Source organism: Myotis daubentonii, chromosome 18 (genome assembly GCF_963259705.1).
Source record: "Myotis daubentonii chromosome 18, mMyoDau2.1, whole genome shotgun sequence".
Lineage (NCBI taxonomy): Eukaryota > Metazoa > Chordata > Mammalia > Chiroptera > Vespertilionidae > Myotis > Myotis daubentonii.
In genome coordinates this window covers 21,262,663-21,279,664 of record NC_081857.1, presented here as the reverse complement: position 1 = coordinate 21,279,664, position 17,002 = coordinate 21,262,663, and the positions used below count along the sequence as shown (strand labels likewise).

General features: G+C 36.3%; 1 protein-coding gene across 2 annotated transcripts in view; it reads right to left on the bottom strand.

The window, feature by feature from the left end:
• The window catches only part of ACBD6 (acyl-CoA binding domain containing 6), a 137,137-nt gene that overhangs the window by 90,283 nt on the left and 29,852 nt on the right, over positions 1-17,002 (bottom strand). For both annotated transcript variants that reach the window (XM_059675459.1, XM_059675458.1), the window contains one exon: positions 1,213-1,295. In XM_059675459.1, coding sequence (XP_059531442.1) covers positions 1,213-1,295 — 83 coding nt within the window. The remainder of the gene's footprint in view (positions 1-1,212; positions 1,296-17,002) is intronic.

Here is a 17,002-nt window from a genome sequence, read left to right as displayed (position 1 = left end):
GTAAAAAATTAATAAAATATATTAAAAAAAAATTTTGTGTTTAAAAAAACACAACAAACCCATAAAATTTTACTATCTTGCCCTAACCAGTTTGGTTCAGTGGATAGAGCGTTGGCCTATGGCCTGAAGGGTCTCAGGTTCGATTCCGGTCAGGGGCATGTACTTTGGTTGCGGGCACATCCCCAGTAGGGGGTGTGCAGGAGGCAGCTGATCGATGTTTCTCTCTATCCCTCTCCCTTGCTCTCTGTAAAAAAATCAATAAAATATATATTTTTTAAAAATTTACTATCTTAACCATTTCTAAGTGTACAGTTCAGTAGAGCTAAGTAAATTCACATTGTTGTGCAACCAATCTCCAGAACTTTTCCATCTTGCAAAACTGAAACTTTTATAACAACTTTTCCCTTCCTCCAGCTCCTGACAACTACTATTCTACTTTCTATATCTGTAATCTGAATACTCTTGACACCTCATATAAGTGGAATCATATAGTATTTATTTTTTTGTGACTGGCTCATTTCACTTAACATAATGTCCTGAAGGTTCACCCATGTTCTAGCTATGTTTCAGAATTTTCCTTCCTTTTCAAAGCTGAATAATATTCCATTATACATACCATATTTTGTTTATTCACCCATCAATGGACACTTGGGTTGTTCTACCTCTTGGCTATTATGAACACGAGTGTGCCAAATATGTCTGTCAGATTCTCTTTCAATTCTTTGGGATACAGAACTAGAATTAGAATTGCTGGGTCACATAGTAATTGCTTAATTTTTTGAGGAACCTCCACAACGTTTTCCTTAGTGTACCGTTTTATATTACAAAGTGATCTTTAATTTGCAGCTAGAATGAATGAACTATAAAAATGAAAATCTTTACAATAATGGTATTTTGAGGAAAACTAACAACAAAAATCCAAAGCTTTAGATTCTCTGAGACACAAAACCTTGCCCTACCAAATATTTATATGGTGGGAAGGGTTACTATCTGGCACTGATTCAGACACAATGATTTTAATGATTATACACCTTAAAATCCTTCCCTGCCATTTATGATCTTTCTAGATATACCACCAAATCAGTTTCAGGTTAAGAAAAAGTTCTTCACCAATGAAAGTTTTCAGGATCAAAAATATATAAATACACACACAATATATATATCCAGATAGAGATAGATATCCCTATATCAAAGACCGGAAGAGAAAATTACCTGATGATTTCTTCATGATACAGAGAACTAACAACTGGTCCGCCAAAACCAGTATTTGCTTCTTTTCCTTTCTTCTCTGGTGACTGTGGGAGGGATAAAAGGTAGAAAAAAAAGACACAAGGGTTAAAGCAATGTGTATTTAAATTAGTTACAAAACACTACTTTGCAAAGGATTACTAAAAGTTTGACAGTCCACCATTTCTTGAAGGTGCTAGTTAACAATTTCAAGATGGTATCAAAAAGGCAAGTGTACTCTCAGGTCATCAGAGCAGTGGAATGAGTACCCACTAGCAAGCTATGTTCATTCCATTAGTGCCTATGGAGTCACATAAAAGCCATTTCCTAACTCAGTGGTTGGCAAACTGCGGCTCGCGAGCCACATGCGGCTCTTTGGCTCCTTGAGTGTGGCCACCAAGTTTCAATCACACTGTACGTGTGCACCACACGAGGTATTTTGTGGAAGAGCCACACACAAGGGGCCGCAGTTTGCTGACCACTGCCCTAACTGATTATAAGATGTTAGCCAAGTTCAAGGTAGAAAATATGGATGTTCCATGTGGAAAAATGAGGCCCTGGCCAGCTTTGCTCAGTGGTTAGAGCATGGGGCCCCCCCCCCCCAAGACTGAAGGGTCTTGGGTTTGATCCCTGGCCCCAGTTGGGGTTTGTGTGGGAGGCAACCAATTGATGTGTCTCTCTCACATCGATGTTTCTCTCTCTGTTTCTCTCTTTCCCTCCCTTATTTCCACTAAGAAAATTAATGGAAAAAATATCCTCAGGTGAGTATTAAAAAAATATGAAATAAAGGTGATCAGGAAAATCATATCTACACTAACAAAATTAAAATCCACCCCCCCAAAACTACATAGTAAACTACGTAAACTACATAATAAAACCTAAAATTCAACCATAAAAAAAAATATTTTTAGGTGGTGGAAAGGAAGAAGGTGGAAGGGAGAGAGGAAGGAAATCTAAAATAAAAGAAAAAGAGCCAAATAAACTCTTATGGAAGCAGGTTTCAAAATCAAATATTCAATACTCTGTTCCTTGATATTCTTAAAAAGCACAAGATGAAGATTAAATTTAGAAATAAGATTCTTCCAAAAATGTAATGTGGAAGCAGTGAACTTGGATGTTATCACTGTCTGAAAGACTTAAATTGTAACTTCTGCAAAAGCCCACTTCTGCAATATTGAGTCTTGACACCCTTATTTAAAATCAATTGGCCATAAAAATGAGGTTTTATTTTTAGACTCGATTCTATTCTACTAGTCCAGTGCTCGGCAAACTGCGGCTCGCGAGCCACATGCGGCTCTTTGGCCTGAGTGTGGCTCTTCTACAAAATACCACGTACGGCGCGAATGTACAGTGCGATCGAAACTTTGTGGCCCATGCACAGAAGTCAGTATTTTGTGGAAGAGCCACACTCGAGGGGCCAAAGAGCCGCATATGGCTCGCAAGCTGCAGTTTGCCAACCACTGTACTAGTCTATCCTTATACTAGTACCAATGCTATAATTACTTCAGCTTTATAGTGTGTTTGAAATAGCAAGTGTGAATCCTCCAATTTTGTTCTTTTTCAATATTGTTTTACTATTTGGGTCCTTTGCAAATCCATCTAAATCTGAGAACTGACTTTTTCATTTCTGCAAAAATGGCATTTAGAATTTTGGTAAGAGATTGCATTGAATCTGTAGGTCACTTGGGTAGTACTATCATCTTAACAATATAAAACCTGCCGATCTATGAATCTTTCCATTTATCTGGGTTTTCTTTAATTTGTTTCAACATGGTTTATAGTTTTCAGTGTAAAACCTTTAACCTCCTTGGTTAAAATTATTCCTAGGCATTTTATTCTTTTGAATGTTATTGTAAATAAATTTTTTTTTTTAGTTTCCATTTTGGGGTTTTCATTGCTGGTGTATAGAAACACAACGGATTTTTGTATGTTGTGTATGTTGCTCTCGTATCTCACAAATTTGCTGAATGAATTTATTAGCTCCAATAGTTTTTTGGGAGATTCTTTGGATTTTCTGTAAGAATCATGTTACCTGTCAACAGAGCTAGTTCTGCTTCTTCCTTTCCATTGTGAATGCTATTTCTTTTACTTGTTTTATTGCTCTGGCTAGAATTTACAGTACAATGTTGAATAGCAGTGGTATAAGCAGGTATCCTTGTCTTATTCCTGATTTTAAGGGGAAAGCTTTCTGTCTTTCACCATTGAATGTAATGTTACCTGTGACTTTCTCATAAATGCCTATTGTACTGTTAAGTAAATTTCACCTTCATTTTTAAAGCTGTCTTAAATGGTATAGAATTATGAGTTGATAGTTTTTTCCTTTTGATGTTGCCCCCTACTGATTTTAGATTTCTGAAAAGAAGTTTGCTGTAGTTCTTACATTTGTTCCTCTGTATCCTTTTCTTTTCTTTTCTTTTCTTTTTTGATCTGGATGCTTTTAAGATTTTTTTCACTGGTTTTCACCAATTTGATTATGATGTGTCTTGGTGCTTCTTCTGCTTGGGGTTCACTGAGCTTCTTGGATCTATGGGTTTATGGCAGTGATTCTCAACTAGGGGAGTTTTTGGGGTTTTTTGCCCCCCCTTTTCCTCCAAGGATATCTAGCAATGTCTAGGGCAATTTTTGGTTGTTGCAAGTGAATGGTCCTATTGGCATCTAGTAAGTAGAGACTGGAGTTGCTGCTAAACATCCTGCAATACATAGTTCAGCCTTCTGCAACAAAGAATTATCCAGCCTCAAATGTTAATGCTGCAAAGGATGAAAGACTCTGATTTATAATTTTCATAAAATGTTTAAAATATCAGCTATCATTCATTAAACTGTTTCTTTTTTCTCGCTTGCTTTTTATCTTCTTTCTGGGACTCCAATATGCTACACATTGCTTGGTATTTTCCCATAGCTCATTAGGCTTCTGTTCATTTTTGTTCCGTCTTTTTATTCTCTGTGCTTGATTTTTATTAGTTTCAATAGCTACATCTTCAAGTTCACTAAGCTTTTCTTATGCAATATCTAAGCTTCTGTTAATCCTATCCAGTGTGTTATATCAGATAATAGAGGCCCGGTGCACAAAAATTTGTGCACTCGGGGGGGGGGGGGGCGGGGGGGGTCCCTCAGCCCGGCCTGTGTCCTCTCGCAGTCTGGGACCCCTCAGGGGATGACCACCTGCTGGCTTAGGCCCGCTCCCCGGGGGATTGGGCCTAAGCTGGCAATCAGACATCCCTCTGGCAGCCCGGCAGCCCTTGGGGGATGTCCACTTGCCAGCAGGGCGCAGGCCTAAACTGCAGTCGGACATCCTTAGCGCTGCTGAGGAGGCAGGAGAGGCTCCCACCACCACCGCTGTACTGGCAGCCATCAGCCTGGCTTGTGGCTGAGCAGAGCTCCTCCCATGTGAGAGCGCCCTGACCACCAGAGGGCAGCTCCTGCATTGAGTGTCTGCCCCCTGGTGGTCAGTGTGTGTCATAGTGACCAGTCATTCCCAGTCTTTCTGCTGTTAGGGTCAGTTTGCATATTACCCTTTTACTATATAGGATAGAGGCCTGGTGCACGGGTGGGGGCCGGCTGGTTTGTCCTAAAGGGTGTTCCGGATCAGGGTGGGGGTCCCGCTTGGGTGCCTGGCCAGCCTGGATGACGGGCTGATGGCTGTTTGCAGCTGGTCACACCCCCTTCAGGATGGGGGTCCCCAATGGGGTGCCTGGCCAGTCTGGGTGAGGGACTGAGGGCTGTTTTCAGGCTGGCGGGTGACTGAAGCTCCCAGGCTCTTTTTTTTTTCTTTTTTCTTTTTTATTCTGGGATTTATTTACCTTCTATAGCTGTCACTGGAGCTGAGAGCCAGCTCCAGCTCTGAGGCCGTTGCCAGCTCTGAGGCCGTGGCTGGCTGAAAGCAGGTATCTGGATTTGTTTAGATTCTATAATTGAAACTCTGTTGCCATCACTGGCTCTCTAAGCTCTGAGCCACTGGCAGCTGAAAGCAGGTACCTGGGGTTTGTTTAGCTTCTATAATTGCAACATTGTTGCATCTGGAGCTCAGAGCTGGGCTCCAGCAGGCGGGGAACCTTGGCTTCCTCCATCGCCGGGCCAACCAAGCCTCATGTTTGCTTCAGCTGCGTGGCTGCCGGCTGCCATCTTGGTTGGCAGTTAATTTGCATATCTCGCTGATTAGCCAATGGGAAGGGTAGCAAAGTTACAGTTAATTACTATGTTTGTCTATTAGATAGGATAATTTTCTTCTCTAGAAGTTCCATTTGGGCTTTTTGTATCTTCCATTTCTCTATTATGTTCATGTTTTCCTCTATGTTCGTGAATATATAGAATATATTTATAATAGCTGTTTTCATCTCTATCATTTCTGCTTTCATTGACAGGTATTTTTCTTAGTTAAGGGTGCTATTTTGCTGCTGTCCTCAAATGCTTGAGAGACTTACTGTAAACCAGACATTGTAAATTTTACACTCTTGTTTGCTGGTTTTGTTGTGTGCCTTTAAAATATGTTAGACTTTGTTTTGGCATGAATTCAATTATGTGGAATCAATTTGATCCTTTCAAGGCTCACTTTAAAACCGTGTTAAGGTAGTGGCAGAGCAGCCTTCAATCTAGAGCTTAATTTAGCCTCACCACTGAGATGAAATCCTTTTGAGGCCTCTACCATATGCCCCATATATTACATTTTCTTTCCACTCTTACTAGTAGGAAATGAAATATTCTCAGTCCTATCAGCTCCAAGAATGGTTTGGCCTACTGCTTTCTTGTAATTCTTTACCCAGCCTGTTAGTTCCCTTTCTCTCTCTCTCTCTCTCTCTCTCTCTCTCTCTCTCTCTCTCTCTCTCTCTCTCTCTCTCTCACACACACACACACACACACACACACACACACACACACACACACACACATTAGTATTCAGTCAAAGGGACACCTCTGCAGATCTCTGGAGCTCTCTCTCCCTCTGCAGAAACATCTTCTCTAGTATTTGGTCCTGCATTTTCTAGCTCAACTGGATCCGCCCTCCCTTTACTGTAGCCTGAAAATTACTTCCAGGCAATAAGCTGAAGCGATTGTAGAGCTCCTATTTCCCTTCTCTCCTAGCTGTATACAACTTTTAGTGCCATTTCTAAAAACTATTGTTTTATCTATTATGTCTAGTTTTCTTCTTGTTTTGGCAAAGGGTAAATCTCATTCCTATTACTCCATGCCCAGGAACAGGAGTCCTACAAACATTAATTTAAAAATCAGCTTAGCATTCTATGTACCAATGTACTATAACTTACTTAACCATTATCTGATAGTTACCTACTTAGGTTATTTTCACTTTTCCCCTCATAAATATATGATGGATATCTCTGTACATAAAGCATAATACAGTTGTAATAAAAATTTTTGGGAAAAATATGACTCTATAATTTGAATATATTGTATTCTAAATATGTTTCTTCTTCCTAGGATTAATTTCTCATTCTGAAGCAACAGCACAAAGCATGTTAGAACACTGATGATAACTTTTTTATTCCTGGGGGGTGAGGAGAAGGGAAGATTATATCTTGAGCAGAAATAATATTTCAAAAATAATCTGCCATTATCAGATTGAATTCAGAATAAAGCTGCCAAAGATGCATTAGTTTTAATCTCCATCCACTTCATCTACAAGAAGGGGTAAACTTTGGCTACTTTAGCCTCTAGATTTCCACTCCAATGAAATGTTTCTCACAGAGGCTTAAGAAGTTTATTCCATTTCTCTCTACTCAAAATCCATTAAGTTATTTTTATGTTGCATCAGCAGTTAAAGAAAGAGACTACAGTTTGGCAGCCAATAGGATAAAATTTGCCAATTCTTACATTGCCTCAGCCTATATTATTTGAGACACTGAAATGTTCCTTCACTCAGAGGGGAAAGGATAAGTTGTTGGCTGAATCTTTACCATTTGGATTCAGATTCCACATTAGTCAGTTGCAGGGTCAAGACTTAAAACCTTGTGAAACTTTCTTTCCATCTGAAAAATAACTACTCTAAATGTTATCAGGCTAATATATGCAAGGAGGGGGTTGAGTTTCTTGTTTCCACATACTACTACCTTTTTGGCTTCTGTTTTATTGGTTTGTTTACTTACTTTGTTTATAGGTTTAGCTGTATGACTGGGTAAATAAATCTCTCTGCTTTAGATTCCTCATTTGTAAAAAATAGGATTCATCACTATCTCATCTGAGTGTTTAAAGTATTTTAAATAAAGTGTGTGTGTGTATATATATATATATATATATATATATATATATATATATAAAACTAACATTGCTCAGCATAAAGTGAACACTATATAAGTATTCAGCAATTTTTCCAAAATATTGCCATTTCTCCAAAGATAAAGTGTCTCAGCAAGACAGATACAAAATGTTTTGAGGTATAAAATTACAATATTGAACCACGAGTCTTTATCTAATATTCTCCTGATAAAACAAACCTCCAAACCAACCAGAAAACCTAACAAAATAACTATTATTAGAAAAAAAGGAAAGCAAACTAGGACTTAATGAATATATTCCATATGCTTCACACTTTACATATATTTTCCAATTCCAACTTCAAAACATTTCTATAAAGTTGGCATTTATACTATATTTCATTTAATTAAGACATCAAATTATAAAGAACAGCATTATTTTATGCTAAGATAAAATATAGCCAATTAAATATAATATATACATCATCTATTTTAAGACATATCCAGAATTTTATAAATGTTAAAAACTGAGTAACTCCCTTATACTTGATAAAATATATCTCTATTTTACAGATTATAAAGATAAGAGAAGTACCCAATGGCACACAGTAATTGGCAGAACTGAGACCTTCGGATATCTAAAGCTTGTGGTGTTTTTATTAAATGATGCTACCTCTCCAAGCTACTTTAGGGACCATTATCACATATTTACAATATTCTGAATTAAAATTTTGTTCTTTTTCTTAGGTGTACATTTTTTAAATTTAAGTAAAGTACTTCATTAGTTCAAAAAGAAACTTTTAAAATTAAAATAAATTCCAGTAACTATGATTTTTTTAAAAAAAATATATTTTATTGATTTTTTTACAGAGAGGAAGGGAGAGAGATAGAGAGTTAGAAACATCGATGAGAGAGAAACATCGATCAGCTGCCTCCTGCACATCTCCTACTGGGGATGTGCCCGCAACCCAGGTACATGCCCTTGACCGGAATCGAACCTGGGACCTTTCAGTCCACAGGCCGATGCTCTATCCATTGAGCCAAACCAGTCAGGGCCAGTAACTATGATTTTTGATGAAATGCATAAATGAAGGAATCAAAGGAATCAATTAATATTGCTAAATTAGATGTATTTTCATTCTATAGCCTTTTCCATTACATTTGCCTCTATTCAACCATCTTAAGATGGATGAGTTCATGAAAGAGAGGTTCAGAGATTGATAAAGAAAAACAAGTCTAATGGACATGTTATGTGTGGCTTATCAAAGTCTTTGGAACACTATCTTACTGTTTTAATAGGTTTCCATATTTTGCGTCCCAACTTTATAAGAGAATCCTCAAAACCACATTTCTCAAATTCCCTTGCAGCTGGAATATGCAGGCCAATGACCTAAATTCCATCAATCTGATGCACAAACAAGCCACTTGGATATATCACTGACCTAAGGCAAATCACACTTCTTGACTCACAGCTCAAAATTTGGTTGAAATAATCTCTCTAACAAAAGCAGTTGACCCTTGAGCACCGTTTGAACTGCACAGGTCCGCTTACATGTGGATTTTTTCCAGTAAATACTATAAACATATTTTCTCAATGACATTTTCTTTTCTCTAGCTTAGTTTATTGTAAGAATACAGCATTAATATAACATACAAATTATATGTTAATCAGCTGTTTATGTTATCAGTAAGGCTTCCAGTCAACAGTAGGCTATTAGTAGTTAGGTTCTTGCGGAGTCCTAAGTTGTACATGGGTTTTCAACTGTGCAAGGGGTCAGAACCTTTAACCCCTGTGTTGTTCAAGGGTCAACTGTAAGCAAAATTCAAGCAATTAAATAAAACTTATCATATGAATTCTTATTTTAAGTACATAGGAGAGTATTAATAAATGTCATACCAAATTTCAAGTAAATCAAAGTTATCCAATTAAGTTTCTAGTGGCAAAGTCAGTCCCTGCTGTAGACTGTAAGTTCATTCTCCAGATCTGGAATCAAGGAAGTATTACTATAATAAGCAATCTCCAACCTAGAGCCACTGGATCGATTATGATCTTGCACTATCACTATAATCACAAAATCAAATTAATCCTGGATTTAACTACTATATATATATTTTACACCAGCTTAGAATTAAGTTTCCTGAACTGCATCCAATATGGTACTAATCCATAAAGGAAATGTATTCATAATTAATTATTCAGAAATATAATTCTAATCAATGAACCTTCAAATTTTTTTTTTGTTATTCTCTTGTCACTGTCAGACTTATTCAGGTCAGTCTTCTAAAAACAAAAAGGCTATGGTAAGTTTATAGTTTTAAATTTTCAGAATAGATAAGTTTATAAGCAAAACCTTCAAAAAGTTTCAAAACTGCTCCTCTCATTTTCTAACTCTACATCAAGCCATGGCACGCATGATTGCTCCCAGGGTAAGAAACTTGTGTAGACAATAATTGTATCTGACAGCAGCAATTACATGCAAGGTTGGAGATGAGAACACCATTAATGTGTGGGCAGTAATTGGTCTGGTATTTTCTGTTACTACCGAAGAGAATTCATGGCAAGCTTCACTTTGGATGCAGTTGGTCCAAGAACATGTGAAAACACTGGTTATAGGAACAGCAGGTATGCAGAACATTCCTTTGGTAAGAGACTGATAAAGCATGAAATAGAAACTACTAAAATGCAACATTAAAAGGTATTCCCATTATACCTTCAATTATTTGTGAAGAGTATCAGAAAAATTCACACAATGAATACACCAGGCTCCTCAAATTATGATGGGGTTAATGTCCTGATAAACCCATCACAAGTTGAAAATATCACCAGTTGAAAATGGATTTAATACACCTAATATACCAAACATAATAGCTTAGCCTACCCTACCTTAAACATGCTCAGAACACTTACAACTGCCTACAGTTGGGCAATTATCTTGTTTCATCTCAAGAGTCATTGCCTTCCTCTTCTTCTCACCAGAAGCAGGGGACACAGATGAGCATTTTGAAGACATGATGGGACGTGAAAACACAATATCCAATAAACTCTGGCAACAATACACCAAAGAGTATTGTTTGTTTACCCACTCTCATGATTGGTGGCTGACAGGGGACTGCGGCTCACTACTGCTGCCCAGCATCACAAGAGACAGTATTGTTCCAATTAGCCCAAGAAAGAAAAAAGTTCATAATTTGAAGTACGGTTTCTACTGAATGTATATCACTTTTGCACCATCATAAAATCAAAATATCGTAAGTAGGAGACCATGTGTATGATCAAATTCTGACCTTTACTTAGAGATCAAATAAATTATCTTTCATAACATCACACTATAACAAAAGCTTAATGAGTATGTGAAAATTACATTCACTAGAAAACCTGGAAACATAAAAATGAAAACCCAGCATAAAACAATAGGAAGATGGCAGACTAAACACAGATCTTTGGCTCCCTCCTCCTACACACAGCACACAGAATAATTCAACAACTAAAATAAGACTGGATGAAATTATCAGTACACCTAGAGAGGATGGTTGGGACCTAATTCTGAAGATATATTCCCTTAGCAAGTAGAGAGGAGTCACACCTGCCACATGCAGGTCCTTTATTTATTTATTGTTATTATTTAAAATATGTTTTGATTTTAGAGAGAGAGGATGGGAGAGGGTGAGAGATAGAAACATTGGTGAGAGAGAATCTGCCTCTGACCAGGAATCAAACAGGTGACCTCTTGGTGCACTGGAGGACACACTCAAACTACTGAGTCGCACCAACTAGAGCCACTTGCAGGTCCTTTACATGTTGAATCCTGCTTGCTCTTTCAGTCCTAAACCATCCTGGTAGGCTGAATTGTCCCCAGTCTCTTTGTTCAAAAGGGACCTACCTTTTCTTAGCATTACGCTACAGCAGCGGTTCTCAACCTGTGGGTTGCGACCCCTTTGGGGGTCGAACGACCCTTTCACAGGGGTCGCCTAAGACCATTGGAAAACATATATAATTACATATTGTTTTTGTGATTAATCACTATGCTTTAATTATGTTAAATTTCTAACAATGAAAATACATCCTGTATATCAGATACTTACATTACGATTCATAACAGTAGCAAAATTACAGTTATGAAGTAGCAACGAAAATAATTTTATGGTTGGGGGTCACCACAACATGAGGAACTGTATTAAAGGGTCGCAGCATTAGGAAGGTTGAGAACCACTGCCCTAGAGACTCCTAAGGAAAGAAAAGTATCTTATTCCATCTCACCTTGTCTCAGTGAGAGATCAAAGGTTACTAGTTCATTGGCCCACTAGATTAGGAAAAAATTACATTTGCTTTTGCCAGTCAGTTGATTATTGCTTAAAAGACCTCAATAATCAGATTAGTGCTAAGAAAACTTAAAATCAGTAGTCAGAGAAAAATTATAATCACTTAAGGAAATGGGGGAGGCTAGGATGACTCAGATGAGTGGCTTCTCTTGAGGGAGGCAAAAATTAATGGAAAAAAACAGAAGAGAATTTTCATACAATAAAATGTCAAAATACATAGACATACACAAACACTAAATATATTATTCCATAAAAATCTGCTGTACTATAAACATTAGCTTCTTATCAATGTTGATAATATACATCCTAGTTTAATATTTCTCTCCTACAGCATGGCTCAAGATAGCCCAGTGAATAAGCATGATTCAGAAACTGGAAATGTTTTTAAAAAGACAATATAATTGTCAGAACCACATTCAAAGAGCATATGTCCACATAATGAGGCATAATTTGTTAATATCCCTAACATTTTTCAGTTCCACTCAATTCAACACAGTAATAAACACTGAGCTTATCACTGAAAGATGTATAAATCATGGTAACTTTTATCAAGACATTTAATATTACCAGGGACTTAGGATGTTAACATGTAAAACAGAGAAGAAACAATATATAAGATCAAATATTAAAATGCATACTAGAAACAATAAATGGGATAGATTTATATGGAGGAGAAATTAGTGTGGACTGGAGGCTTCATGGAATGAACAGGAACTGACCAGGTCTAAATAAAAACAGGTAGAAACAGTAGAGAAGGCATTTCAGTAAGCAGCATGAGATCCATTGTATTTGAGGAGTAAGGAGGAGGCATGTCAAATAGGAGTCCATTTATGGTATGTAAAGTTAGAGGTAAGTTTAGAGTTACAATGTTGAGGATAGAGATACCGGCTAAAGAGTACTTGAAAGTAAGAATTAAACACTTACATTTGAGTTAATGATTCCTAAGAAGTTTAGTATAAAACTAATTACTGTCATTTTCCTGTTAAACTTCATTATAAAGAGAAACAAATGTTCCAGTATAAAACTGTTCCTCTCCATACGCAATATGATCACACTTAGAATGTACTAAATTTTAAAATACACAGTTTCAAATGTTCTAATAAAAGTAATATTTTTCAGGATCACAGTAGTAAAAAGCACTAACAACAATTCATATTATAAAACGTTAAAATTATTTATAACATTAAGATACTGAAAGTGACAAACTCATCAGGCAATTTGGTAGTATATCAGAATGCTTAAGATAGTCCAGCTATTCAAGAGAAATATCTAATATTTTAGTAATTTGGCCCCAGTCTACCTTAACATTTCCAATTTTGAAGCCATGTTCAATAATTTAACTTTTTTTGCACTTCTCTATAATTATAATTTATTATTCTCTTTCCTAAAATCTCCCCCACCCCCCATTATATCTCTAAAGTTTGTTACCATCTTTGGATGTGAGGAAACAGCAGTTCATCAAGCCAGAGATTCAAGTATTCAATCTTAGCTTAGCTAAGGAGGCTTAGCTCATAATAACTAGGACTCATAGCAGATGAATAGCCTGATGATGACAGGCAAATGAGAAGACTAGTCCTTTGTGACTATTCTAGTCCCAATATAAAGGTCTGTTTACTGGGGAATAGGGGGCTCACTAATAGCTGTTAGTACATTTAAAAGGTGTTCTTACACATTCATTTTAATTCAACTATAACATTCACAGTGAAAGGACTCTGGCTCCCCATCTGGTGATACATATACAATGCCAAGATCTCAAGTTCCAGGGGGAAGAGGAAAAGTTTAAGTGAATTAGTTATTTAATTCATAAACTACTCTTACTCAAGATTCTATTAAATGAGGGATGCTTGTACAAGGAAAAGACTGTTACTCATCTAGTTGTATTATGCAATGTTCTTAAATTTTACAAATGGAAAAATCAGACACACGTGATCTCAAGAAAAGATTTAAACCCAGTAAACGGCATATTTTTCATCAAGATGTTACTCTGGGAGTAAAGATTTAATTTAGTAAGCTTTGACTCAAAGTGCAAAATGAAGGCATTAGCATATTATTTATTCTAATTATATTCAATTTTAAAACAGCAAACCAACAACATAAAATTGAAATATAAATACAGCATATTCAAGAGGGATTTCCTGGGACTATTTATGACCATATTTCTATAAAAATATTTACTACACATGTGATTTAGAAGCAGTCTCTTGCAATGAGGTTGTAACCTCTATAACAATTAATAAATATGAAGTCATTTATTTTCAAAACACCCACAACATCTTGTGAGTTAAAATAAAGTTTCATAGACTATAAAATTAAATATAAACAATAAGCACTGTAATATGTGACTTTTAAACTACATTGGCCAAAACATCAAAATTTCATGAAGTTATTTCAAAAGTTATTATTAATTGATAGCCTAACCTGGATCTATTTTATCACTTCCAAAACTGTCAGAAGGAAGGATACTTCCAGCCTATGTTTAATAATGTCTAAGAGTTCTGTAATCCTAAAAAATAAAACACACACACACACACACACACACTAATCTGAAAGAATTGTGTGTAGTATAGTCAATACTCAAGGCGTGAGCTAAAACTGGTAACTTGAACTGCCAGCTACTCCATAATATCTTTACCCTTAGTAGGTTTTCCTTTTTCCTGGATCTGCTGCTTGTTCCCTTACAGATGAGAGTGGTAGTTATTCCTTCTGACATGCCATTTAGGCTAAGATGAATTATGATAGAATCTAGTAAATAAGGTGTATCTTACAATAGAGCTGAGCCAATAGACAGACTGTATTGGATACCAAAAGTTTATGGTAAAACAAAAATATCACAGTTGGCATTACAAGTTTAAAAGAGAAAACATCCTTGACAAAATTTTTTCTATTTCTCTATGTTGATAAGTATGAGCACACTAAAATCAATAGGAAGGAAAATGAACATTTTACATATTTTATGATTATTTAAGAATGCACTTTTATTTACACTGTTATTATAAGTGTATGTTAACATATCACCTTCAGAATTCCAAAAAAGATTTAACAGTTTTTCTTTAAGGATATTACCTACCTATCACTCTGTAATTTTCCTGTAACAATCTACCATAAAAAATTTAAGCACTATAGATATATTCACACTTTTCTAAGCTATCTCGTGTGTGTGTACATGTTTTCTTTTTTTTATTGAATTTTTGGGGTGACATTGGTTAATAATATTATATAGGTTTCAGATATACAATTGTATAATACATCATTTGTATACTATATTGTGGGTTCACCACCCAAGTCAAGTCTCTTCCATCACCATTTATACTCTCTTTATTCTTTCAAATAATGTCATGACATAGTTCCTCTATAGATGAATTTTTCTAGATCAATATCTAAACTTCTTACATTTAAGTATAAATCATTACATTAATAATTCCCAAGTAATAATATAAGGTCTGCCAAGTAGTGGGCATTTAAATATTTTTTAATATATGAATGAATTATAAAACTTAAAAGCAAAATAATGTTTTTTCTTTTAGAAGAACTATAAAGGGTAGTGTCTCTTCACTCCACACAGAACTTCATAATGCTGCTAAAGTAACAGTGTAACCCTAATCTACCCATCCATGTTTTCCTAACCAATGACTGATACACATTAAGCTCCTCTCCATTTTCTTTATGCCAAATCTTTTTTATACTTCTACTAGAGACCTGGTGCACGGATTCATGCACCAGTGGGGTCTCTCAGTCTGGCCTGTTCCCTCTGGAAATCCAGGACCACTTGGGGGATGGAGTAGTGCGTGAAGCGGCAGGCAGCCGGGGAGGAGCCCGAGCCCCAGCAGGGCGCTGCACCACTCCTGCTCATCCCAGCCCATTGTGCCTACTGCCATGGAGGGAGAGGCTTGCACTGCCACAGCTGCACTCACCGTGAGCCATCAGTCAGCTGAGTGGCAGTGCTCTCACTGTGGGAGCACACTGACCACCAGGGGGCAGCTCCTGTGTTGAGCGTCTGCCCCCTGGTGGTCAGTGCACATCACAGTGACCGGTCAAACGGTCATTCAATCACTTAGGCTTTTATATATATAGATTCCCTTATACTTCTATCTGCTGCCTCTATACAAAATGCTGTGCCATCCTCTTCTTCCACTAATAAGTTTACTCAAACTGTAAGACCCAGCCTAAAGGTTTCCTCCATGGCTATAAACAAGCAGATAGTGATTCCACAGACCTTTGTTCACAATTTTATTAGTATTCTTCACACTCCACTGAAATGACCACTTTAAATGGTTTTTCTCTCTCACTAGATTTTGATCTCTCGAGATAAAGGATTATTTTACTTTTGTATCCCCAAATCTAGCACTAATGCCAGGCAAGTTGATTGAAGAAAAACAAGTAAATGAACAAATGAACATATTATTAAATCTTTCTTTGTAACTCAGTAGCTATATCATAGTAGTACAATGCAAGTTACAGGAATTCACTATTTTGCACGCTACCTTAACATCTACTAAATTACAGAATCTCATGATTGGGAAGAACATTAAAAACATTTAAAAAGGAAATAAACTATTAACATAATGAATAAAAAATAATAATAAAAGTGAAACAATGATCAATACACAGTTTAAACCATGTCTTTCCAGTTACCCATTTTCAAGTATTTCAAAAATGAGGCATCATCTTATTTTTTACAGTAAACAAAATATCAAGTACATCAAACTAATTATCCTAGTATCCTTTTACCTAAGTCTAGTTATAGATAGTTCTACTACCTAATGTGGATGAATATTAACAGTATCTTAGTATCCTAAATTAAATGTTTTTAAGGTCACAGGCTTTGGTGGTCACTGACAGTCTATCAAGAGATCTGTAAGTGGTTTCACAGTTTGATTATAATGATCATTGAACAAGAACCTGGCACTTTCCCAACATATGCGGTTTTCTTGACTTGGTGGAGAAAGAAATTAAGGATGTATTTTTGGGTGTACTTAAATTTAAATAAAATACTTTGTTTTATTATTAAAACAATTATGAGAAATCGTCATTAAGATGTATCTTTATTAGTAGTTTACTTATGCCAAAAATAATAGAACAAAAAGCTTGATTCCAAAAGCTTAAGAAATTCTTTCTAATGATCCAGAAAACTTGCTGCTTCTAAGTGATTTATTTTTATTTCCTAGTTGTTATAATCAAGTTTATGTAGCTTTTACTATTGAAAAGTGAAACCTGAAACACCTACACAGAGACTATCAGTGACAACTTAA